The 26,406-nt window shown below is 46.5% G+C and overlaps 3 protein-coding genes across 6 annotated transcripts in view; all 3 read left to right on the top strand.

Moving 5' to 3' along the window:
* Positions 1-26,406, top strand: part of LOC123757857 (GTP-binding protein Di-Ras2) — a 211,372-nt gene that overhangs the window by 60,055 nt on the left and 124,911 nt on the right. For 3 of the 4 annotated variants that reach the window (XM_045741742.2, XM_045741741.2, XM_069338651.1), the window contains one exon: positions 11,375-11,422. The exons of the other annotated variant lie outside the window; for it this stretch is intronic. The gene's annotated coding sequence lies outside the window, so the exon portion shown is untranslated. The remainder of the gene's footprint in view (positions 1-11,374; positions 11,423-26,406) is intronic. 4 annotated transcript variants of the gene reach the window in all.
* On the top strand, positions 767-1,450 carry LOC123758072 (calcium-binding and coiled-coil domain-containing protein 2-like). The gene has a single exon (XM_045742258.1). The coding sequence runs from the start codon at positions 767-769 to the stop codon at positions 1,448-1,450; it is 684 nt and encodes a 227-aa protein (XP_045598214.1).
* LOC138372995 (protein rtoA-like) lies at positions 1,555-18,949 on the top strand. The gene is made up of 2 exons (XM_069339041.1): positions 1,555-1,567; positions 18,054-18,949. Exons 1-2 carry the CDS (start codon positions 1,555-1,557, stop codon positions 18,947-18,949), a joined length of 909 nt encoding a protein of 302 aa, XP_069195142.1.

The raw sequence follows: 26,406 nt of genomic DNA, 5'->3' as shown, positions 1-26,406 counted from the left end.
ATGATAGTTGACGGTAATATTCCAGCGAATCGACAGGTAAGATGTCGATTCACCAACATCGGCCAATCAGCTGCATCTGATTGGCAGAGAGAGAGAGAGAGAGAGAGAGAGAGAGAGAGAGAGAGAGAGAGAGAGACAGAGAGAGAGACAGAGAGAGAGAGAGACAGAGAGAGAGACAGAGAGAGAGACAGAGAGAGAGAGAGAGAGAGAGACAGAGAGAGAGAGAGAGAGAGAGAGAGAGAGAGAGAGAGAGAGAGAGAGAGAGACAGACAGAGAGACAGAGAGAGAGAGAGAGAGAGAGAGAGAGAGAGAGAGAGAGAGAGAGAGAGAGAGAGAGAGAGAGAGAGACAGAGAGAGAGAGAGAGAGAGAGAGAGAGAGAGAGAGAGAGAGAGAGGGAGAGAGAGAGAGAGAGAGAGAGAGAGAGAGAGAGAGAGAGAGAGAGAGAGAGAGAGAGAGAGAGAGAGAGAGAGAGAGAGAGAGAGGTCTGATGTGTGAAGTCTCAGTCCTTAATCCCCATTCACGGGAGCAAGGATTCGAACGCCGGACTCGTTAATCTTCACTCTGATCTCCCCGTGGGGTCAGGGGCTACGCCAGTTCACCTCTACAGGTCAGTGTAGAGGTCTACTCTGTCTTACTATAGAGGTCATTGTTGCTCAACGAGGTCAGCAGGGCCTAGTTGATGATCTAGTTAAGTGCCACTGACAAGAGTGACCCCTAAAGTATTTATGAGGATTTTATGAGGATGTGGACTCGTATTATGAGGATATGGACTCGTGTTATGAGGATATGGACTCGTGTTATGAGGATATGGACACGTATCATGAGGACAAGGACACGTATCATGAGGACAAGGACACGTATCATGAAGACATGGACACGTATCATGAGGACATGGACACGTATCATGAGGACAAGGACACGTATCATGAGGACAAGGACACGTATCATGAGGACATGGACACGTATCATGAGGACATGGACACGTATCATGAGGACAAGGACACGTATCATGAGGACAAGGACACGTATCATGAGGACAAGGACACGTATCATGAGGACATGGACACGTATCATGAGGACATGGACACGTATCATGAGGACATGGACACGTATCATGAGGACAAGGACACGTATCATGAGGACATGGACACGTATCATGAGGACATGGACACGTATCATGAGGACAAGGACACGTATCATGAGGACAAGGACACGTATCATGAGGACAAGGTCACGTATCATGAGGACAAGGACACGTATCATGAGGACAAGGACACGTATCATGAGGACATGGACACGTATCATGAGGACAAGGACACGTATCATGAGGACATGGACACGTATCATGAGGACAAGGACACGTATCATGAGGACAAGGACACGTATCATGAGGATATATCCTCGTATTATGAGGAGCGAGAGGGCCAAACGCCGGCGGTTCCCGCCTGAGGAAATTACAGGAAGCGATGATTTACAGCCGAATAACCTCCTTGTTCCAGGAGGAAATTACTCATCCAGAGGAAGGTACAAGTTGAGTGTTCACGTCTTCCTAAATGGTCACGCGAGGTAAGAAATGTGGAGACTTCTCCAAGACCTTGTCTGAGTCTGAACCGTGAACGGTGACTCACTTTACACGTGACTCACGTTAACTTATCTCATTTACAAGTTCAGGGCCGTATACAAACGCTTTGAAAAATGTGTCAAATTATAACCTGTTATAATTGGATATATTTGAGTAAACGAAAGTCAAATGGGGCAAATAAAATGAGTTTTGTATTTATCTGTGATTTATGACGTGAAGGGTGATGGCCCCGGGAGCCAAGTGGAGCCACTTATATAGGTCAACAAGCCATAACGAGGCTTGTAGTTAGAGGTCACACAAATGAAACTGGCTTCGACGAGCATCAGCAGTTAATCAGAAATGGTTAGGATGGGAAACGTCATAAGTGTTTCAGGTTTCATGCGAAGCTTAGTATACATATATGCCTCATGCCAAGCTTGGTATACATATGGCTTATGCAGGGCTTAGTATATATATATATATATATATATATATATATATATATATATATATATATATATATAAAGTGGACAGCACACTCACAGCAGCTTGGTATACCACGCGACTCTATGCGTCCTCATAAGTAATGTAGACTACCTCCTGAGACTCTAGAGAGAGCAAGCCAGTCTCTCCTCTTTTTTAATAGTATACTTGGGTACATCTACACGTGTACAGGTGCCCTAGAGTGTGTGGGAGGGGGAGGGTTACAGTGTGTGTGTGTGTGTGAGGGGTGGGGGTATTACACTGTGTATGTCGAGAACTAACTACATCATACTTAAAAATCTCCATCTGGCTGGACTCTCCTAACACGCGCTCTCAAACTTTTTTAATTAAGTGACATTTTTTTTCTTATTGGAAAAGCGCTGAGAGACGGCGTACCAGGAGCTGAAGGAGAGGAATTACTAACAAGAATTTTCCCAGTTGACTCTTCCTCCATTAAACTTCAAAGTAGACTTGATAAAATATTGCTTTTATGAGTTTGTTTGCCAAATTTGGCGTCGAGAAAATGAAATTACTACCAGCGAGGAGACTCGAGCGACCAGTCATCCATTTTATACTTTAAAGAAGGTTTGAAACAGTTGAACTGTTACCCAGTCTTGGCCCAGAAGCTGTAGTCCGGCCAGAGAACATACATAGCTAAAAAAGGATATATTTAATATGTAAATACAATTAGCTATGGTAAATATATGATTATAAGGAACAGATAAATACAGTATAATTAGAATGTCATATTTTAAAGAAGTACAGTTTATTAAAGACTTAAACAAGCGCGTACTATGGTGTAGTACAGTTGAATATGGTTGACAGACAGTGTCCTCACGGGCCTTGGGTCTTGTGCCCTTCACATCCCGTGGTGATCAACACCCAACACCGGCTCTGCCTCATCGTCAACACGCTGTGTATGACACTCCAGTTTTGGCGGATTCACAGCCATATTGTTGTCTCTAATGACCTCGTTCGCGCCGCTGCTAAACTGGCCTTCCCTGCTGGTCCCACCGCCTGGAGCCAGGGGGTTGTATCACACGGCGCTAAATGGGGGCTCAGGATTGTCTCCGTCTTCCTGTCACCATTAAAGGAAATGGCGGTGGCCTAAGGCCTATTAACCTATGGAGGGGTTGATAAGACTATCACAACAGCTTGCTGGTCGGGCAGACGGCTGTGTCGGAACTGTGGCCCACTAACGGGTCCCCATCTTACACAATGTCCAAGTTTTCAGGCTATTCCAGCCTTCCCAATTAAGTCCTTTGAGCCATGTGATCCCCTCGATAAATTCCTCGGTAATTCTGATACCTTTAACATGGCTCTGCTCTTGTCTTTTGCTCTCGCATATTGGCGTCCAGCGGCACGAGTCATCAGGCCCTAAGTGCCCACTTACCAAGCCTGAAAATCTTCGATCATGGCGGCCTAATTTGCATTTATTAAACAATTTGAGCTCCGAAGCGCAACGAGGTTGTCTATGACACTAATAACCTTGGATTACACATTTTCCCAACTCGTAAACTGTTTAATAAATATAGATCGAGGAAAGATGCACGGGTTTCGTAAGCGGACACGTTAAATGTTTGATGGCAGTGTGGTGTGTTGACCATGAATGGTATCTTAGGTATCTGTGTCTGCGACACAGACGGTGGTACAGTGTTCCAGGCTTGGCTTTTTATTGTTATAATTGATTCTACCCCAGGACTCATATGCTGGGTTAGTAGGGAGAAACGATTGGGCCCTGAGTGTGGCGTAGGGAATTACTGTGTGTGTGTGGAGAGGGGGGAGTAATGTGGATTACCAGGATGGAGTTCCGCCTCCCTCAAGTGCCCACCACTCCACTTTCTACCCAATCCATTTGCCTCATATTATATTCCGAAAATTAATGTTTGGTATGTGGCTTATTTTCCACGAATGGGAATCAAATTAAGTTTTAAACACCACTTATGTGTTGAGGTTCAGGATGAGTGTGGGTTGACCACTTTTATAAGTCAGAGAGAGCTGTGTACCCTGGCTGTGGTTGCCTTCTATACACATACACTCTGGTTCACTTCTAAACACAGGAAAGGCTTCACACTTTGAACACCTCTATTATGCTTTTCTGAAATGTTCTATTAGAAAATAAAATAATTAATATTTTTCCCACGCTGCCGCTCTCTTTTCAAGCAATAAATTATATATAAAAAACAATAAATTATATATATATATATATATATATATATATATATATATATATATATATATATATATATATATATATATATATATATATATATATACATCCTCGTGATGAATATATATAAACTGGATAAGTTTAGGTTGAAGAAAGACCTGGGTAAAATACTGATTCGGAAACAGGGTTGTTGACTCATGGGACAAATTACTGGATTATATAATAGACCTGGGCTCGTTGGATTGTTTCAAGCGCAGGTTAGACATACATATAAATGAGTTTGGGGTAGATATAAACAAACGCTGCCTCACGTGGGTCAAAAGATCTTCTGCCGCTTCCTTTAGTCACTTTAAATTAATTTTAGGCACTTTAAATTAATAGTAAAGAAACGACAAGTCTGCCAACAATATTTCCAGCCGTTATCATAACTGTTGGTCATTAACGAGTGATTGTTGCCACCATGGTGACATGGTGGTCAGTTGTCCTCACTACCATTACTCTGTGATCTGTAAACACGATCTTATCTCCCCTGGCATTAGAGCCCACGCCCATTAAGCTCCACCGGCGCACGAAAAAGCCTTTTCATCACCCGTGCTTTAATTAATATGTCACAATATATACAAAAGTCTGTTCAGCATACAGACCAACAAGTATTAATTAAACGCAATATATTTCGTAGCCTTTGCAAATACTTTTATAAGTGCAGCGCCATTTTCGCCATGAGTTAATTAGCGATTTTTAGCGAGCGTACCGTTGATAATCCGGCTAATTACAGCATACAGGAGAGTCGGAACTTATCCGAAACGACTTTTGCACGAAATTAGTGGATACTGAAGCTTCAGTTGACTTGGCTGTTTTGTTCAGATTTGTAGTGGGGGTTGTAATGTGATTTCTGTTCGTTGACTTGGTTTAATATTTTGGGTGCGTTTAACCTGAACATTCACGGAGTCTGTTGAGTCCTTGTGTAGGCGGTGACGGCAGTTACAGCAGAAATACCACCACCACTACTACCATCACCACTATTACCACTACCACAACCACCACAATCACTACCACCACTATCACAACCCCAAATGATTGACCGTTGAGAAGCGGGACCAAAGAGCCCGAAGCTCAACCCAACTCAACTCATCCACCACCATCATCATCACCACCACCACTACCACCATCACCACCACCACCACCACCACCACCATCACCACCAATAAGTATTGTTCGATGTTTTAGTAGAGCGAGAAGAGGCCCAGTGAACCGCGTATCCACTCCTTACCAAGTTGGAGACGCAATAACGCGCTTTTTTTCCCCCTCTCGTTATCAAATAACGATTTTTATTTTGCGTAAAATTTGCGTATCCCAGTATTCGAACACCTGTCCAGACCAATGATACAAGTCCACGATTCAAGTTATCTCACAAATTCTCACAAAAAAAAATAACAAAAAATGGTGATATTTTTGTCGTTAAGGAAAACTTTGACGAGCAACCAAGGAGGACATTTTTGGCGCCAAGTAGAGCATCTTTCAGGTCTTACCCACCGAGCAAGATTTTTGGGGTTAGCAATAGAGCTTCCTCGGCTAATTAGGTGATTGTGAGGAGCCGTATTGAAGACGGCGGCTTCAGTCAGACACCCGACATGCTCTCACAGCCACGACAGGTGAAGGCAGGAGTTAGCGGCAGGATTATAGAAATTAAAATAAAATGTAAAGGAAGAAAAAGAGGGTAAAGGGAGATAGAGAGGGAGGAAGGGAAGGGAAGGGAAAAAAACTAAGAATGAGAAGCTGGGTTAGTGAAGAAGGGAGGGAGGGAGGATTACTCATGTTCTCTTTGATCAACGAAAGAGGAATGGTGGTAGTGAAGAGATGATGATAGTGAGAGAGAGATAGTGATAGTGAGAACAATGGTGATAGATCATTGATAACGATTCTCTCACTACGTGGATTTATATAAGGCTCACCTTCCGTGGGCTCCCTTATCACCACACAACCACCTGTTCTCTAACCACAATGCTCTCCATCTCTAGTACCGGGAAAGAGACCTTCTTCCAACACGTGTAGATTAGTTTGTCCGTGTTACCCACTGTGCTGGTACGCTAGTTAACACGTGCAATAACGACGGGAGGTGTCACGAACTGCTTGTTGGTTAACACCTCACCTGTCAGTCATCTCACAACTTACCTGTCCTCCTCAAGGAGCAGGAGTGCTGCCATGTCTCTCATGACCCCCTCCTCCATAGCTCCACAGCCTCAGTCTTTGCACAATACTTAGGAGGATTTGACCAACCAGACAATGAAACAAGGGAGTAGTATTATTTGAACTCACAGACTCGTCAACAAGCTGCACTTGCTTGTACAGGATGGCAATTAATACAAATCTCTGCTTGTATATCCCGAGACTTCAATTAGTCTAGCTTTTATCCCAACGTCCGTGGCGACCGCTGCCGCCCCAGTACTGCTCTCAACGCATTTTGAAAACATTAAACACCTGTTGCCCTCCAGAAAAACATTGAGCTGTTAGAATAGAGGGATCTTCTTGAGGTTATCTTGAGATGATTTCGAAGCTTTTTAGTGTCCCCGCGGCCCGGTCCTCGACCAGGCCTCCACCCCCAGGAAGCAGCCCGTGACAGCTGACTAACACCCAGGTACCTATTTTACTGCTAGGTAACAGGGGCATAGGGTGAAAGAAACTCTGCCCATTGTTTCTCGTCGGCGCCTGGGATCGAACCCAGGACCACAGGATCATAAGTCCAGCGTGCTGTCCGCTCGGCCGACCGGCTCCCATTGGGATGGTGATAGGTAGCGGAGAGATGGTGATGGGGAATTGGAACAACGTCCTACGTGTCTTGATCGCGTACTCGGACCCTATTGGGTGGTCGAGGTTACGCCTTTTGTCTCAACCTGTCATCTCTTAAGTCTCTCGTAACATGTTAACAATCTACAGTTCAATTATCATTCATCTTACCAGAATTTCATTTACATGGAGAGAGTTCAACTCAAGATTCCTTGCTGACAAAACGTAATTCTCTCCTTCGCTAAAATCAAACGTTTTGTTGGGCAGGAATGTCTCTGTGAACATCTGCTTAATGCCTGAAAGTGTTTTAAGCGTCTTTAATACCTGAAAGTAAGTGTCTCTTGGTGTCACGAATTACCTTACGTCTCTTACATCTTTGTTACCCAGACATCTTCACAGCACCTAGTCATGCTCCACACGGCTGCTCCACACGGCTGCTCCACACGGCTGCTCCACCTCTCCTCTCCCACTGTGGTGCTCTCTGGTCACCTGCCTTCACCACGCCCCGGTATCTCGAGGACTTGATTTGCTTAATTAAGTTCAGCCGAGAATAGGGCGGCGTGTTCTTCCATTCTGTATTCCGCAGCAGTGTGACTAAGATAGTACAACCTTAAGTCTTTCTTGACACCTTCAATCTCCATGTGTTTCAGTACACAGAGAGAGAAGGGAAGAGAGGCAGGGAAGAGGAAAGGAGGGAGAGTGGGGGAAGGGGGAAGAGTGTGAGGGAGAGACGGAAGAAGAGATGTAAAGGGTAAGACAGGGAGAGAGAGAGAGAGGGATGGAAACCGAGAGAGATGCATATATAACAAGATGGAAACTGTCAGATAGAGGAGGAATAGAGAGCAAAAGTCGTTCCTATTTCAGTGTTCTATTTGTTTGAAAAAGCTGGGCGGGTTCCATGCCTGTGACGCACAAGTACTACCGGTCTGCCCTTCACTGGGAGACCAGTAAGCACTATTCCCTGTAACTAATTCTTCATCCAGACACTCCAAAGGTGCTGTGTGTTAGCCCCCCGGGGCACGCCACACCGCGTTGTCCCGTCGGTATACGTCCTCCACGACGCACTTGCTGTGACGTGCGCACCAGTTCTGCTGTCCTGGGGGAGAGTGTCTCTCTCAAGGTGTACTGTTCCTGCGGCCTTACTCTCGAGCTCAGTGCTCCTCCTCTGGCTCTCCTATTTTCCTCATTATCTGCCATTTACCCTCATCATATTCTTGTAGCCGCCTGTTGGAGAACTCGGGCGGCCCACTCAAGTGGGGCCGCCTGCACTATTTTCCAGCCATTTCTTGTTCATATTCTTACTTTTATGCTTGCTTCTCTGCTTGTTTGTATGTGTCCTTGTCTGCTTGTCTGCCTGCCTGTATCCTCGTCTGCCTGCCTGTAATCCTGGTGTAGTGGCCAGCTCCCGTGATCACCTGTCAATATGCCTGCCTGTTAGCAGACCTGATAAAAGTCTGAACGAATGGCACCAGAATGTGGAGGGAGGGAGGGAATCATCAGGAGAAAGCGCCAAGCCATTACGACTATATAGCACTTGGAAGGGGTCATCAGGATAAGGATTTGGGATGGGACGGGGGGGGGAAAGGAATGGTGCCCAACCAATTGGACGGTCGGGTATTGAACGCCGACCTGCATGAAGCGAAGCTGTCGCACTACCGTTCATTCCCTACGAGGTACCATCACATGTTGGCATCTCAAGGCATGACACTGTTGATATGCTTGCAAAGATTGCCTGTGGAAAACCAGTGGTAGAAATTGATATGAATGTTTCATTAGCAGTGACAAAGAGAATACTTAAACAAAAATCTAATAAAAATCTCACCGACCTAACAAATTCACAAAGACCTAAAAGTTGTAGCATTAAATATTATGATAGATACCGTGAGGAGACATTCACATATGTGACTAATAGAACAAGAACCCGGCAAAGTGATGTTATAGTGGCCAGAATACGTCTGGGATATAGACGTATCTGGCAGCTTTCTCAAAACCCAAATATTGAGTACACAATGTTTCAACTTTGTGAAAGAGAAAGCATGCACTCCCTTGAACATTATATTGTAGAATGTCCCATATTGAATGACTTTCGCCCTCCTGGGCTGAGGTATGCTGAACTCTGTAACTATTATATGAGTACTGGAACACTTGATAATATATTGGACTTGTACTCAAGATTGACCATGTAATGTATCAACTATACAATGTATGTATGTGATGTAACTATATAACCTGAGCTTGTAAAAGCACCTTAATCACCTTCAGTGGTTAAGTGCTTAATAATACACTGGTTTCTCTATCAGCTATCTTACCCTCTCAGAGTAGGAGAGCCATATATGTATGTGAATGTATGTTTGTGTATATGTATATATATGTATATGTGTGCGTATGTATATGTGTATAAAGTGTATGTGGAAGCTGATCAGAATTACATTTCACCTTTGTAAATGCACATTAATGATACTATGTAAAGAACACATCGACCACTTTATGAAGGGCAGACGTAACTCTGTGTATCTATGTATTTATGTCTGTAGGTTACCTTAGCATTTTAAAAGCACTACAATCACCTTCAGTGGTTGATTGTTCAATAAATCCCTGAACTACATGTTCAACAGATCTCTCACCCTGTCCACGGAGGACAGAAGAAAATGTATATATGCTGGTTAGCATTGTTAATGTGTGGCCACGTCTGTGGTAGCAAATAATAATAATAATAATAATAATAATAATAATAATAATAATAATAATAATAATAATAATAAAGCCCAAGTGTAATATGGAGGAAGCTCACAGGAACGGTGACAGAGAGCCCACGATATGGGAGCCTCCGGGATGATAACACCAGGCGAGGCTGCCACACACACACACCCTTATCTATGGGCGGTCACAGCCAGATAAGCCACATCATATTAGGGACTTAATTAAAGGGCAAATGTTGAGAAGGTGTATGCGTCTGGAGAGGGTTAAAAAGTGTGGCTTATATCATTTGGAGTCGCCCGCTTCATACGCCTGTTCGTTGCTTTAATAGACCTTAATCTCTCTCTCTCTCTCTCTCTCTCTCTCTCTCTCTCTCTCTCTCTCTCTCTCTCTCTCTCTCTCTCTCTCTCTCTCTCAGTAATGCCGGCATTATCTGAGGATGATATCCTTGCATGTTTGCCTCCAGTGTTGCCAAAAGGGAAGGTGACCTCACCTCGCCAGGATAAGTTACCAGAACCGGCTTTATACCCCGTCGTCGAGGACCTGTATGCTAAGCTTTTTGAGGAACACGAAATATCTTTTAATATACATTCGTGCACTCTCTTTCAGTCATATAGTGAATAGTCTAAGGTGCTTTCTTATATGGTTGGTGGAGTGGTTGTTGGAGTTGGTTGTTGGGGTGGTTGGTGGAGTGGTTGATGGAGTGGTTGTTGGGGTGGTTGTTGGGGTGGTTGGTGGAGTGGTTGATGGGGTGGTTGTTGGGGTGGTTGTTGGAGTGAACTGTTTGAAGGAATGTGCATGTCAGGGAAGAGGGAGGGGGAGGAAATCGGGTGAACGGGTGGGTTGGGGGAGTAGGGGGGAAGTCAGGTCTATTGTGGGAGGGATTTATAATTAATTGGGCCACTTTTAATGTAGGAGGCAATAAAATATCGTATAAAGATGAGTCCAAACTGTTGACCTTGTAATAACCTGTGATGAAGATGCAGCATCAGTCAAGGAGATCAGTCCTTCAGCTGAGCTGCTCAGTCAAGCCTTCCAGTGCAGGTGCGAATTTGTACCATTAACAGACCAGTTTGACTGCGACTCTCTAGTTAGGTAGAGTGATCACTTTCTTTCCTCTTCACTGCCGAATGTTCATTTCCAAGTTTCCAAGAATTGTCCTGAGGAGCGCAGTAAAGGGGTAATTGTCCTGAGGAGCGCAGTAAAGGGGTAATTGTCCTGAGGAGCACAGTAAAGGGGTAATTGTCCTGAGGAGCACAGTAAAGGGGTAATTGTCCTGAGGAGCACAGTAAAGGGGTAATTGTCCTGAGGAGCACAGTAAAGGGGTAATTGTCCTGAGGAGCACAGTAAAGGGGTAATTGTCCTGAGGAGCACAGTAAAGCTTTTGAAAGCCTCACACTTCGTGGGGAAGGGAAGGGATTTATCAGAAGAAAGCGCCAAGCTATTTCGTCTATATAGCCCCTGGCAGGGATCAGGATAAAGATTTGGGATGCTTCGTCGGGAGCAAATTGTGAGCAAAACTTCGAAGTATACCCTTGAGGCCGATTAGTTTCTCGGCATTGAGGTTTCGAAGAACATAATGCATGTTGGAGGCATTATGTTTAAGCGTGGCGGGGGCTTGGAGGGACTCGCTGGCCTGTCATGTACCTGTTTCCTGACTCTTCTTCCCTGCCCACAGGTGCGTTCTGGACGCGTCAGGCGCAAGAGGTCAACACCGCCCGTTAAGGTAAGGTCAATTCTGCTGCTAGTTAAAACTTCAGGTTAATTCAATGCGAAATGAGCCACTGCTGTAGCAGGAGACTCAGACTCGCTGGTCAGGGTCGCATCCACATATGTTTTGACCCCCAGGGTATTGAGCGCTGTCTCTCGTAGCCAAACCCAACTGCTAGTCGAATCCCTGAGTTATCAACATTTCCTCCACCAGTTATCTGCCCCTGAGAACCCATGATGTATACACTATTTCTTAACTCTTAACGCTCAAGCTGCTAACAACGCTTATATGCGTTTTCTCAACTGTTAACAAAGGTAGTTGAGCGTGAATAGCTATCACATTGACAGTTGACGGTACCTGAACCCACATGTCTTCTAGATACATGCAGGTAAGAGAGTTACATCATAAGACAATCTTAACTGTTGATACTATCTCTGATTGTGTAGGGAATATCTAATGTGGAAATAGTTGATTGTAGATAATAACCAAACTGCATTGGGCGGTACTATGAAGTAATGCAGTGGTAGAGCCAACTGTTCAAAAATACCTGGGAGTGAAAAGCCCCTAGTAGAACCCCCCATGATGTCACCTCCAAACCCCCTGATGTCACCTCCAAACCCTCTGATGTCACCCCCCAAACACGCTGGTGTCACCCCCTTGCGTGTTTGGTCGTCCAAATATAGGAAAGCAATCTCAGGAACTCTGTTGTTGTCGATCAATCCGAGATAATTGGGTCCAGGGTTGCCATAATAAAAGGTCTAACAAAAAATGGCTTAAGGGAGGCGGGTGGGCTGACAGGCGGGTCCCGGGAGCTGCAACACAATCACGGTTGTAGTTGTGTTGACGGGTGGAGTAATCGCAGGGGCTCACGGGTTGACAGCTGAGAGACAGACAGATGGACAGACGGACAAACAGAAACACACACACACACACTCACCTCTCAAGAGGTATATATGTGACTATTTACTTCTAAATCATATTTAGCCTTGAATAAGTAGGTAAGACGATGAACATATTCACCACGTGGCTGCTTCAAGTTCAAAGAAAACGTCTGGTAATCCACACACAAAAGATTTTCCAGAGTTTTATTAAAATGACAAAAAACATATATTATAGAAAAATGTTGGGTGGTGAATGTGGGTTTCACTGGGGAATATATCCAGCCCTCGGCTGTGTCAACCAAGTATGTTGCTTCAACTCCTCCAAAGGTTCCTGCGGCTGTGTTTGTACTCGAGTTTTCTTAGAATTGATGAACCAAGAGTCCGTCATTCTCGCTCCTGAGACGACAGGAGAGAAACGGCTGGATTTAGAGAAAGGCATAATCTAGGAGGCATGATCTAAGAAGCATGGTTTAGAGGGCATGATCTATAGGAGGCATGGTTTAGGGGGCATGATCTAGGAATCATGGTCTAGGGGGGGCATGATCTAGAGGGGCATGATCTAGGAGGCATGATCTAAGAGACATGATCTAGGAGGCATGATCTAGGAGGCATGATCTAAGAGACATGATCTAGGAGGCATGATCTAGGAGGCATGATCTAAGAGGCATGATCTAAGAGGCATGATCTAAGAGGCATGATCTAAGAGGCATGATCTAGGAGGCATGATCTAAGAGGCATGATCTAAGAGACATGATCTAGGAAGCATGATCTAGGAGGCATGATCTAAGAGGCATAGTCTAGAGTGCATGATCTAAGGGGGGCATGATCTAGGAGGCATGATCTAGAGTGCATGATCTAGGAGATAAACATTGAGACCATTTATAAACATCATCGTGAGAAAGTTAATTTTCCCAACAAACACCACCGCCGCCGACGGTTAATAACCGACTCATCCTTTGAATTAATTAATAATTCATTGTGTCACCCCCCCCCATCCCCCCCATCCCCCCAGAATGCAACCCTACAAGAAGCCAACTAACTCCTGGGTGCCTACTTACTGCTAGGTGAACAGACGCATTAGGTGATAGGAAACGCGCCCAACTATTTCTGTCTCTTCCGGGATTCGAATCCGGAATTCTCGATTGTACGATTGTACTACCGGCACTCCTTAGTGCACCCGAGATTGACGTGGCCGACAGCACATAATGGGATTAATGAACGTGTTAAGGTAGACAGGTTGGTGTGCTCAGGTGAGACAGCAACTCCTTCATCTTAAGACACTCGTCCGTCTTGCCAGTGGCTGAGATGACAGCAGCTGGTGCCTTTCTTGTCCAGCTGGGGCCTTCCTCGTCCAGCTGGTGCCTTTCTTGTCCAGCTGGGGCCTTCCTCGTCCAGCTGGTGCCTTCCTCGTCCAGCTGGTGCCTTTCTTGTCCAGCTGGGGCCTTTCTTGTCCAGCTGGTGCCTTCCTCGTCCAGCTGGTGCCTTCCTCGTCCAGCTGGTGCCTTCCTCGTCCAGCTGGGGCCTTCCTCGTCCAGCTGGGGCCTTCCTCGTCCAGCTGGGACCTTCCTCGTCCAGCTGGGACCTTCCTCGTCCAGCTGGTGCCTTCCTCGTCCAGCTGGGGCCTTCCTCGTCCAGCTGGTGCCTTCCTCGTCCAGCTGGGACCTTCCTCGTCCAGCTGGTGCCTTCCTCGTCCAGCTGGGACCTTCCTCGTCCAGCTGGGACCTTCCTCGTCCAGCTGGGACCTTCCTCGTCCAGCTGGTGCCTTCCTCGTCCAGCTAAAACCTTCCTCGTCCAGTTGGTGCCTTCCTCGTCCAGCTGGGACCTTCCTCGTCCAGCTGGTGCCTTCCTCGTCCAGCTGGAACCTTCCTCGTCCAGCTGGTGCCTTCCTCGTCCAGCTGGGACCTTCCACATCCAGCTGGTGCATTCCTCGTCCAGCTGGTGCCTTCCTCGTCCAGCTGGGACCTTCCTCGTCCAGCTGGTGCCTTCCTCGTCCAGCTGGAACCTTCCTCGTCCAGCTGGTGCCTTCCTCGTCCAGCTGGGACCTTCCTCATCCAGCTGGTGCATTCCTCGTCCAGCTGGTGCCTTCCTCGTCCAGCTGGTGCCTTCCTCGTCCAGCTGGGACCTTCCTCGTCCAGCTGGGACCTTCCTCGTCCAGCTGGTGCCTTCCTCGTCCAGCTGGAACCTTCCTCGTCCAGCTGGTGCCTTCCTCGTCCAGCTGGGACCTTCCTCGTCCAGCTGGAACCTTCCTCGTCCAGCTGGGACCTTCCTCGTCCAGCTGGTGCCCGACGGTGAGGCGTGGTCAGGCGACTCAGGAGGGGAGTGTTTGGGTGATGGTGAAGGAATGGTTGGTGAGTGACGAAGAAGAGGTATATATGACCGAGAAGAGGAAGAGAGAGGAAGTCTCCAAAAATGTTGGTAGACGTGTTAGTCCCGGAGGGTAGAGTGTAGGTACCGTCATGTTGGTACTCCTGTAGACAGGACGAGATGGAGTTTAATTGGGCCTTCCCTCCCTAATCTCTCCTCCTCAATCTCTCTCCTCCTCAGTCTCTCTTTCCCAATTTCTCTTCCCCAATCTCGGGTTTCGTTCCATCTTTCACCCTCTTCAAGTTTCCTGTCTGTTTAATGTCTTCCAGGAGTGTTTCTCGGGAGTTTGTTCCTGGTTTTTACTGTGAATTCATAAGATGTCTCTCTCTCTCTCTCTCTCTCTCTCTCTCTCTCTCTCTCTCTCTCTCTCTCTCTCTCTCTCTCTCTCTCTCTCTCTCTCTCTCTCTCTCTCTCTCTCTCCAGGTTTGTGTGCGTGTGTTGTCCGTCTTGTGTGCGTTTCTGTGTACACGTACACGTGTGCGTGAAGTGGAATGAGTGGTGATTATTAGAGGATAATTGCTTCAGTAACTCGCCGGCATCACTTTCACTCACTCAATCACTCACTCACTCACTCACTCACTCACTCACTCACTCACTCACTCACTCACTCACACACACACACACACACACACACACACACACACACACACACACACACACACACACACAGGTCAGAGGTACTCGAGGCCAGAACGGAAAACTTTCGGGATTTGCAGTCCACGGACCCGGGCTCGATTCCCGGCAGAGGCAGAATCAGTTGGGCAGAGAAATGCCTCCAGAAATAAATAATACTCCGGAAGGGGGGGGGGGAAGGAGGGGAAGGAATATTAGAATAGTTATCCTTCCCATTTCTGAATACTATTTATTATGGAGGCATTTATCTCTATTAATCTTCTTTTAGTTTTCTTTTGATAATCTTGTTCTGGTTATCTTGTTTATGTTATCTTCTTTTGGTTATCTTGTTTATGTTATCTTCTTTTGGTTATCTTGTTTATGTTATCTTCTTTTGGTTATCTTGTTTATGTTATCTTCTTTTGGTTATCTTGTTTATGTTATCTTCTTTTGGTTATCTTGTTTATGTTATCTTCTTTTGGTTATCTTGTTTATGTTATCTTCTTTTGGTTATCTTGTTTATGTTATCTTCTTTTGGTTATCTTGGTTTGGTTATCCTTCAGTAAATTTTCCCTGTCTTGTTGGTTCTCCCACCTTTCCCGTCCTATTTCTTATTTCCCTGTTTCCGTCGGCAACCTTGTCTCGTTACTCAAGCCTGACGTGCGTGAGTCCTTTGATCTTTTCCACTTTACTCCTCTCCCCCGGCTTCCTGTCCCCGCGTATATACCCTTCCCAGCGTCCCGTCCCTCGTCCGTCTACTGTTGACAAAGATCCCGAGACAACTGAAAGTGCTAAAAGCATTTATATTTCACCTTCCAGATGTGGCAATCGTTGCAATTAATAGATTGCTATCAATATATAAGCAAAGAGATCACAGCACATCTGATCTCAGGAATGCAAAGAAAGAAAGAAAGGAAGTCACATTTGCTAGGAAGGAATTAGTCTAAGAGCTTGTCCATAACTGTGGGTATACTTCTTCATAGACTGGCAGATACGGTCGGGGAGGAAATAACAGAGATGCAGAACACACATCTGTTCCCAGGCAGCCCCAGGTATACTTGGTGTATAACTGGAGTGTATGACCGGAGTGGCATACATTCACACCGGTCATACAATAAGTATATATAAATACAACAGTATTAGAGAATATCAAAATGCAGCTCTTGTTCATGTAGGTGAGGAAAATACTAAATGCAACTAGTAAATGAAGGAAAATAATTAGAATGTAATCTAGTGAAATGCAAAGGAATAGATTAATAAACTTTGTGAGAATAAGAATAATAATGAGAACCTCATAAGAAGCCGTGATGAGGAGTCGAACCTGTATACCGGGAACTCCCAAGCACACACACACACTTAACAACTCTGCCACGACGTGCTTAAAAACAAGACAATTCTGGGACTCAAATGAATCAGTTTGGTAAGATAACTAATTTGAACATTACCTATACAATTTTAGGCTGATGAGTTTAATAAACAAAGCAGTCACGTGAAGAGTTCCTGTAGATGAATTGTAGATATTCCAGTAGTCTGGGATGCTCTCGGACGCAGGTTCGAATCCTCGTCACGACCCTTGTGGATTTGTTCCTGTAATCAGCTGTAAGCAAGCACAACTAGGTGAGTACACGTTATTATTTTTTATTTGTCTCTGTCATGCAATTATTGACCTTCCTGACCCGTGCTGAAAGATGGCTATTTAACACGAATAACACTCTGACACATATGACAGCTGCTTGTCTGTCACGCATGACAGACGAGCCTCAAAGACACGATAGAGATCCTCGCCAGTCACAAGCCAGAGTTCTTCGTGACATTATAAAAAGGATCTTTATCTTGTCTCAGTCTCTTTGACTTGGCTTTACCTCTTGCTAAACTTTGGTCGTAAATATAATTCGGAGAAGATATTTTTCCTGAGTAAAGTCGTATCTTCCCCCCCGCTTGGGGGGCCCTGTGATCTCTCCCCTGAGATTACCACTGGGCCCTGTGATCTCTCCCCTGAGATTACCACTGGGCCCCGTGATCTCTCCCCTGAGACCAGCAGCGGGCCCTGTGATCTCTCCCCTGAGATTACCACTGGGCCCTGTGATCTCTCCCCTGAGATTACCACTGGGCCCTGTGATCTCTCCCCTGAGACCAGCAGCGGGCCCTGTGATCTCTCCCCTGAGATTACCACTGGGCCCTGTGATCTCTCCCCTGAGACCAGCAGCGGGCCCTGTGATCTCTCCCCTGAGATTACCACTGGGCCCTGTGATCTCTCCCCTGAGATTACCACTGGGCCCTGTGATCTCTCCCCTGAGACCAGCAGCGGGCCCTGTGATCTCTCCCCTGAGATTACCACTGGGCCCTGTGATCTCTCCCCTGAGACCAACAGCGGGCCCTGTGATCTCTCCCCTGAGACCAGCAGCGGGCCCTGTGATCTCTCCCCTGAGACCAGCAGCGGGCCCTGTGATCTCTCCCCTGAGACCAGCAGCGGCCCTGTGATCTCTCCCCTGAGACCAGCAGTGGGCCCTGTGATCTCTCCCCTGAGACCAGCAGCGGGCCCTGTGATCCTTCCCCTGAGACCAGCAGCGGCCCTGTGATCTCTCCCCTGAGACCAGCAGCGGGCCCTGTGATCTCTCCAATGAGACCAGCAGCGGCCCTGTGATCTCTCCCCTGAGACCAGCAGTGGGCCCTGTGATCTCTCCCCTGAGACCAGCAGCGGGCCCTGTGATCTCTCGCCTGAGACCAGCAGCGGGCCCTGTGATCTCTCCCCTGAGACCAGCAGCGGGCCCTGTGATCTCTCCCCTGAGACCAGCAGGGGCCCGGTGATCTCTCCCCTGAGACCAGCAGCAGGCCCTGTGATCTCTCCCCTGAGACCAGCAGCGGGCCCTGTGATCTCTCCCCTGAGACCAGCAGCGGGCCCTGTGATCTCTCCCCTGAGACCAGCAGCGGGCCCTGTGATCTCTCCCCTGAGACCAGCAGCGGGCCCTGTGATCTCTCCCCTGAGACCAGCAGCGGGCCCTGTGATCTCTCCCCTGAGACCAGCAGCGGGCCCTGTGATCTCTCCCCTGAGACCAGCAGCGGGCCCTGTGATCTCTCCCCTGAGACCAGCAGCGGGCCCTGTGATCTCTCCCCTGAGACCAGCAGCGGGCCCTGTGATCTCTCCCCTGAGACCAGCAGCGGGCCCTGTGATCTCTCCCCTGAGACCAGCAGCGGGCCCTGTGATCTCTCCCCTGAGACCAGCAGCGGGCCCTGTGATCTCTCCCCTGAGACCAGCAGTGGGCCCTGTGATCTCTCCCCTGAGACCAGCAGCGGGCCCTGTGATCTCTCCCCTGAGACCAGCAGCGGGCCCTGTGATCTCTCCCCTGAGACCAGCAGCGGGCCCTGTGATCTCTCCCCTGAGACCAGCAGCGGGCCCTGTGATCTCTCCCCTGAGACCAGCAGCGGGCCCTGTGATCTCTCCCCTGAGACCAGCAGCGGGCCCTGTGATCTCTCCCCTGAGACCAGCAGCGGGCCCTGTGATCTCTCCCCTGAGACCAGCAGCGGGCCCTGTGATCTCTCCCCTGAGACCAGCAGCGGGCCCTGTGATCTCTCCCCTGAGACCAGCAGCGGGCCCTGTGATCTCTCCCCTGAGACCTCTGACTCGCATATTGCCAGGAGACTTGAAGAGATAATAAATATAAATGTTTATGACCAACAATGGTAAAACACTATGTTGATTGTGTGTGAAGTGTGTGTGTGTAAACTTGTTTGTGTGTGAAGTGTGTGTGTGTAAACTTGTTTATGTGTGAAGTGTGTGTGTGTAAACTTGTTTGTGTGTGAAGTGTGTGTGTGTAAACTTGTTTGTGTGTGAAGTGTGTGTGTGTAAACTTGTTTGTGTGTGAAGTGTGTGTGTAAACTTGTTTGTGTGTGAAGTGTGTGTGTGTGTAAACCTGTTTGTGTGTGAAGTGTGTGTATGTAAACTTGTTTGTGTGTGAAGTGTGTGTGTAAACTTGATTGTGTGTGAAGTGTGTGTGTGTAAACTTGTTTGTGTGTGAAGTGTGTGTGTAAACTTGATTGTGTGTGAAGTGTGTGTGTGTAAACTTGTTTGTGTGTGAAGTGTGTGTGTGTAAACTTGATTGTGTGTGAAGTGTGTGTGTGTAAACTTGTTTGTGTGTGAAGTGTGTGTGTGTGTGTGTAAACTTGTTTGTGTGTGAAGTGTGTGTGTGTGTAAACCTGTTTGTGTGTGAAGTGTGTGTGTAAACTTGTTTGTGTGTGAAGTGTGTGTGTAAACTTGATTGTGTGTGAAGTGTGTGTGTGTAAACTTGTTTGTGTGTGAAGTGTGTGTGTGTAAACTTGTTTGTGTGTGAAGTGTGTGTGTGTAAACTTGTTTGTGTGTGAAGTGTGTGTGTGTAAACTTGTTTGTGTGTGAAGTGTGTGTGTGTAAACTTGTTTGTGTGTGAAGTGTGTGTGTGTAAACGTGTTTGTGTGTGAAGTGTGTGTGTGTAAACTTGTTTGTGTGTGAAGTGTGTGTGTGTGTAAACTTGTTGAACTTTGTGTTGAGCCGGGAGAGGGCGGCTCGAGCTGCCTCGGCCCCAGTCTATTTCTATCTCAATGTATTTCATTTGTTACAGATTGTTCAGGTGAAATATGATGGGAACAGTCAATCACACGACGTACATTAGACGTTTGCATCATAGTGGCAATAGTTCAAGTAACGTTCACTGTGTGTTCACTCGAAGGGAGAACATCTTCCGGAATGTTCTTCAAATTTCTGTAACTTTCGCTGACTTCGCTGATTTCTGTAACTTTAACTGACCATGGAGACATACTCTAGGGTCATGCACACACACACACACACACATGACGGTGACATACACGCACGCACGCTCGCTCGCTTACACTCACTTCACTCACTGTGAAGACCTGCTGGAAAAAAATCCAGGAGGTCTTCACAATAGAGCAAGAAGAAGTCCCAGAGATAAGAGAGGGAATAACTAACGAGACACCACTAGAGGTGCTTGTAATTACCAGTGTGGAGGTGAGGAAGCATCTGCTTGATTTGGATGTGACAAAGGCTATAAGACCGGATGGAATTGCACCATGAATACTAAAGGAATGAACAGAAGCTCTGTGCCTGCCACTATCCATTGTGTGCAACAAATCACTGGTAACAGGTGAACTGCCAAAAATTTTGAAGACGGTTATTGTAGCCCCAATATACAAGAAGGGGAATAGACAGGAGGCACTGAACTACAGGTCAGTGTTCCTAACCTGCATACCATGCAAGATGATGGAGAAGATTATGCGAAAATACCAGAGGAACATCTGGAGTGAAAGAACTTTGTAACACATCAGCATGGGTTCAGGGATGGCAAATCATGCCTCACAGGATTAATTGAATTCTATGACCAGGCAAGATAGAAAGGGTTGGGCAGACTGCATATTTTTGGATTGCCAGAAAGCCTTTGACACAATACCACATAAGAGACTAGTGCACAAACTGGAGATGCAGGCAGGAGTGAAAGGGAAGGTACTCCACTGGATAAGGGAGTACCTAAGCAACAGAAGACATCGAGTCACTGTGAGGGGTGAGGTCTCGGAGTGGCGAGGCGTCACCAGTGGAGTCCCCCATGGATCAGTCCTTGGACCAATAAGATGTTTCTGATATATGTAAATGATCTCCCAGAGGGAATAGACTCCTTCCTCTCAATGTGCTGGTGATGCAAAAAATATGAGGGGGATTAAGAGAAAAGAAGTTAGTATAAGGCTACAAGATGACCTAGACAAACTGAAGGAATGCTCCAACAAATGGCTGCTAAAGTTCAAACTAAGTAAATGTAAGGTGATGAAACTAGGCGGAAGAAATAGGCCTGATACTGGATACCGAATGGAAGATGAAGTCCTTCATAAAACGGACAGGGAGAAAGATCTAGAAGTTGATATCACGCCAAACCTGTGTCTTGAAGGTCACATAAAAAGAATAACATCGGCGGCGTATGCGAGGCTGGCTAACGTCAGAACTGCCTTCAGAAACCTGTGTAAGGAATCCTTCAGAACCTTGAATACCACATATGTAAGACCAATCCTCGAATATGCGGCCCCAGCATGGAGCCCGTATCTTATGAAGCACAAGACGAAGCTGGAAAAGGTTCAGAGGCATCCCACTAGGCTAGTCCAAAAGTTAAGAGGCATGAGATACGATGAAAGGCTGCGTGAACTGCACCTCACGTCGCTGGAAGACAGAAGAGCTCGGGGAGACATGATCACCACATACAAAATTCTCAGGGGGAAATTGAGTGGGTAGACAAGGATGGAGTATTTAACACGGGTGGTACACGTACAAGTGGACACAGGTGGAAGCTGAGTACCAGAATAAGCCACAGAGACATTAAAAAGAACTTTTTCAGTGTCAGAGTAGTTAGTAAATAGAATGCACTAGGAAGTGAAGTGGTGGAGGCTGACTCCATACACAGTTTCAAGTGTAGATATGATAGAGCTGGAGAAGCTCAGGAATCTATACACCAGTAGATTGACGGTTGAGAGGCGGGACCAAAAAGCCAAAGCTCAACTCCCGCAAGCACAACTAGGTGAGTACACACACACACATAGGGGGTCTGGTAGCTGAGTGGACAGTGTGCAGGACCCGTAATTCTGTGGCCCGAATTCGATTCCCGGACTAGGCAGAAACAAACGGGCAAAGTTTCTTTCACCCTGGATGCCCCCGTTACCTAGCAGTAAATAGGTACCTGGGAGTTAGACAGCTGTTACGGAGCTGCTTCCTGGGTGTGTGTGTGAAAAAAAATTAGTAACAGTTGAGAGGCGGGTCGAAAGAGCGAAGCTTAACCCCCGCAAGTACAACTAGATGAGTACAACTAGGTGAATGCAGACACACACACACACAAACACACAAACACACACGGTATTCATCTTAGGAAATAATTTTCACTGCCCAGTCCCTTTGATGGCTCGCCTGAAAGCCAAGAGTGTTTACTGATAAATAAAACTGCCAGGTCCTCATCAAAGCCGGCCTGGAGACCAAGAGCTGGGATGTGGTCTCTCGCAGCACGGGAGATTATCAGGAGCTGGGATGTGGTCCCTCGCAGCACGGGAGATTATCAGGAGCTGGGATGTGGTCCCTCGCAGCACGGGAGATTATCAGGAGCTGGGATGTGGTCCCTCGCAGCACGGGAGATTATCAGGAGCTGGGATGTGGTCCCTCGCAGCACGGGAGATTATCAGGAGCTGGGATGTGGTCCCTCGCAGCACGGGAGATTATCAGGAGCTGGGATGTGGTCCCTCGCAGCACGGGAGATTATCAGGAGCTGGGATGTGGTGCTTCAGTACGTCTCAGCTTCTACAACCCGCCCCCCGCCCAAATCCCCCCTCTACACACACGCACGCACACACACACACACACACACACACACACACACACACACACACACACACACACACACACACACACACACACACACATACACACACACAGATGTTAGGAAGTTTTCTTTTAGCGTGAGAGTAGTGGGGAAATGGAATGCACTTCAGGAACAGGTTGTGGAAGCAAATACTATTCATAATTTTAAAACCAGGTATGATAGGGAAATGGGACAGGAGTCATTGCTGTAAACAACCGATGCTCGAAAGGCGGGATCCAAGAGTCAATGCTCGATCCTGCAGACACAACTAGGTGGGTGAGTACACACACACACACACACACACACACACACACACACACACACACACACACACACACACACACACACACACACACAGACTACGGGAATTAAACCTCACTTCGCTGGAAGACAGAAGAGTTAGGGGGACATGATCACCACATTCAAGATTCTGAAGGGGATTGATAGGGTAGATAAAGACAGTCTATTTAACACAAGGGGAACACGCACAAGGGGACACAGGTGGAAACTGAGTGCCCAAATGAGCCACAGAGATATTAGAAAGAACTTTTTTAGTGTCAGAGTGGTTGACAAATGGAATGCATTAGGAAGTGATGTGGTGGAGGCTGACTCCATACACAGTTTCAAGTGTAGATATGACAGAGCCCGATAGGCTCATGAATCTGTACACCTGTTGATTGACGGTTGAGAGGCGGGACCAAAGAGCCAGAGCTCAACCCCCGCAAACACAACTAGGTGAGTACAACTAGGTGAGTACACACACACACACACACACACACACACACACACACACACACACACACACACACACACACACACACACACACACACACACACACAGACCTGGGAGTGGATGTGACACCTAATCTAACTCCTGAGGCACATATAAATAGGATAACGACAGCAGCGTACTCTACACTGGCGAAAATTAGAACTTCATTCAGAAACCTAAATGAGGAAGCTTTTAGGGCGCTTTACACTGCCTACGTGAGACCCGTCTTAGAGTATGCCGCGCCATCATGGAGCCCCCACCTGAAGAAACACATAAAGAAACTGGAGAAGGTTCAGAGGTTTGCGACGAGGCTTGTCCCAGAGCTACGAGGGATGGGATATGAAGAGCGGCTGAAGGAACTGAACCTTACGACACTAGAGAAAAGAAGGGAGAGAGGAGATATGATAGGGACATATAAAATACTCAGGGGAATTGACAAAGTGGAAATAGATGAAATGTTCACACGTAATAATAACAGAACGAGGGGACATGGGTGGAAACTGGAAACTCAGATGAGTCACAGAGATGTTAGGAAGTTTTCTTTTAGCGTGAGAGTAGTAGAAAAATGGAATGCACTTGGGGAACAGGTTGTGGAAGCAAATACTATTCATACTTTTAAAACTAGGTATGATAGGGAAATGGGACAGGAGTCATTGCTGTAAACAACCGATAGCTAGAAAGGCGGGATCCAAGAGTCAATGCTCGATCCTGCAAGCACATATAGGTGAGTACATATAGGTGAGTACACACACACACACACACACACACACACACACACACACACACATACACACACACACACACACACACACACACACACACACACACACACACACACACACACACACACACACACACACACACACACACGCACGCACAGATTTACGTTTTACTAGTGCTTCCATCTATTGAGACTTAGCTCGATAGATATAAACAGTTTACACTCCACTGAGCCCCCATATACCCCTGACTGTCTGTGGTAGATCACCCGTGAAGCCCAATCGTCGTGATCTGGTCTGTCGCCTCACAAGACGGATTACAGCTGCCTCACCTGTCATCCAATTATTACCCCCCCCCCTCCCTTCCCTCACACCCCCTCTGAACCTCTCCTCACCTCACCTCACCTCACCTCACGTCACGTCACCTCACCTCACCTCATCTCCTCCCCTGCTCGAAGCTGCTGTAGATCTCACAACTCAAAATTAGTTTTGGATTGTGTGTTTGTCTGTCAGAGTCACGAGTTGCCTTCAGAAGTTGTGAAGTTATTAAAAGGTCACAACGCCGAACTCCGGCGTATTGTGCTTTTATCCGAGAACCTTGTGGATAGAGTTTTAGCGGGAGACATCTCCCGTCACGCAGGGTGCAGGCGCACCTCCACAGATCTCCAGTATCAGCTCTTGATACTGGTAATGGCTCAAAAGGGCCACCACTTACTGGCTATTCATGCCCGTGCCACCTTTTGGGTGGCTTAATCTTCATCAATCAGGGTTTTGGCCTCACATACGTGGGGTCCATGGTTCGAGACCTCTACAGCCCCGTTGAATGGAAAGGCGAAGTTAACATATGTAAATTGTTAAATTTATCAAATTATCTACAATTTTGAAACGATATTTAGAGACATATTTTTAACAACACTCCAAATATAGTCATTAATAATCACAACAACAACACAGGTTGGCAGGCAAGGTAAAAAACTGGGAGTACAAATTGGTTAAATAATGTTAATTAGGTCCTTTTAAATCTTAAAAGCTGTATTCAACCAGTTTAAATATCATTTAGGTCACTGCACAGTTTACGATCCTTAATGTGGCTGACTTTTCTGATTGACATATTAATAATTATTTAAATTAAAATTAATTTAAATATTCGTTGTTCACGTGATTCTGGAGGCTGTGGCAGGACCGCACCAGGCGTTTACAATTATTATTGGTTCATTGTTGTAAGGATACAGAGCACACTTGAGGGTATATGTGAGCTGTAACTTGACATTTAACATATTCAAGGATTATAGTAACGGTGGGAACAGTCTGGGGCTGGAGTGTATTGTTATAATTTTTGAATTATGTAGAGTCATTAGGGGTCAAGGGTTGTAGCACACATACCGTAGATGGGATATGTATACATGAACGAATAATAAATATATATATAGATGAATGTATATAAATAAATAAATAATAAAGTGTTACCTAAGCAGAGCTTGGTATACATAGTATTTGATTTTGAAAAGAATCACCTACTGTATTATAAACTTTATTTTACTGCATGTTATAAATGGTGATGGTAATTCATCTTGTTAATGTAGACGCCAAAAATTTTGTCATCTTATTTTAACATTTTTGCATGCGGAGGTGTTTTTGTCCGCCTCTTTTGTTCACTAAAGGTCGTTGTTCTTATGCAGGTCGACGTTCAATCCCCGACCATCCAAGTGGCTGGGCACCATCCCTTTCCCACCGTCCCATCCCAAATCCTTATCCTGATCCAGTGCTATATAGTCGTCATGGCTTGGCGCTTTCCCCAGATATTCTCTCTCTCTCTCTCTCTCTCTCTCTCTCTCTCTCTCTCTCTCTCTCTCTCTCTCTCTCTGTCTCTGTCTCTGTCTCTGTCTCTCTCTCTCTGTCTGTCTCTCTCTCTCTCTCTCTCTCTCTCTCTCTCTCTCTCTCTCTCTCTCTCTCTCTCTCTCTCTCTCTCTCTGTCTCTGTCTCTGTCTCTGTCTCTCTCTCTGTCTCTCTGTCTCTCTCTCTCTCTCTCTCTCTCTCTCTCTCTCTCTCTCTCTCTCTCTCTCTCTCTCTCTCTCTCTCTCTCTCTCTCTCTCTCTCTGGAAGAACTGGAAGAAATTCTGGTTACAGCAGCTATATATGTGTCCTCGTCTGTTTTGTGACCCGGGTTCGAGATCCTCCACGGTTTTGTACTCATTGCCCGCCGTGTGAACTGCTGGAGCAGTTACAGAAGAGAGATATACGGGCTCGCCATAGCCTGTGCTACTTGGAACTTTTT

Source organism: Procambarus clarkii, chromosome 40 (assembly GCF_040958095.1).
Source record: "Procambarus clarkii isolate CNS0578487 chromosome 40, FALCON_Pclarkii_2.0, whole genome shotgun sequence".
NCBI classification, from domain to species: domain Eukaryota; kingdom Metazoa; phylum Arthropoda; class Malacostraca; order Decapoda; family Cambaridae; genus Procambarus; species Procambarus clarkii.
This window is presented reverse-complemented; position numbering and strand designations above follow the sequence as displayed.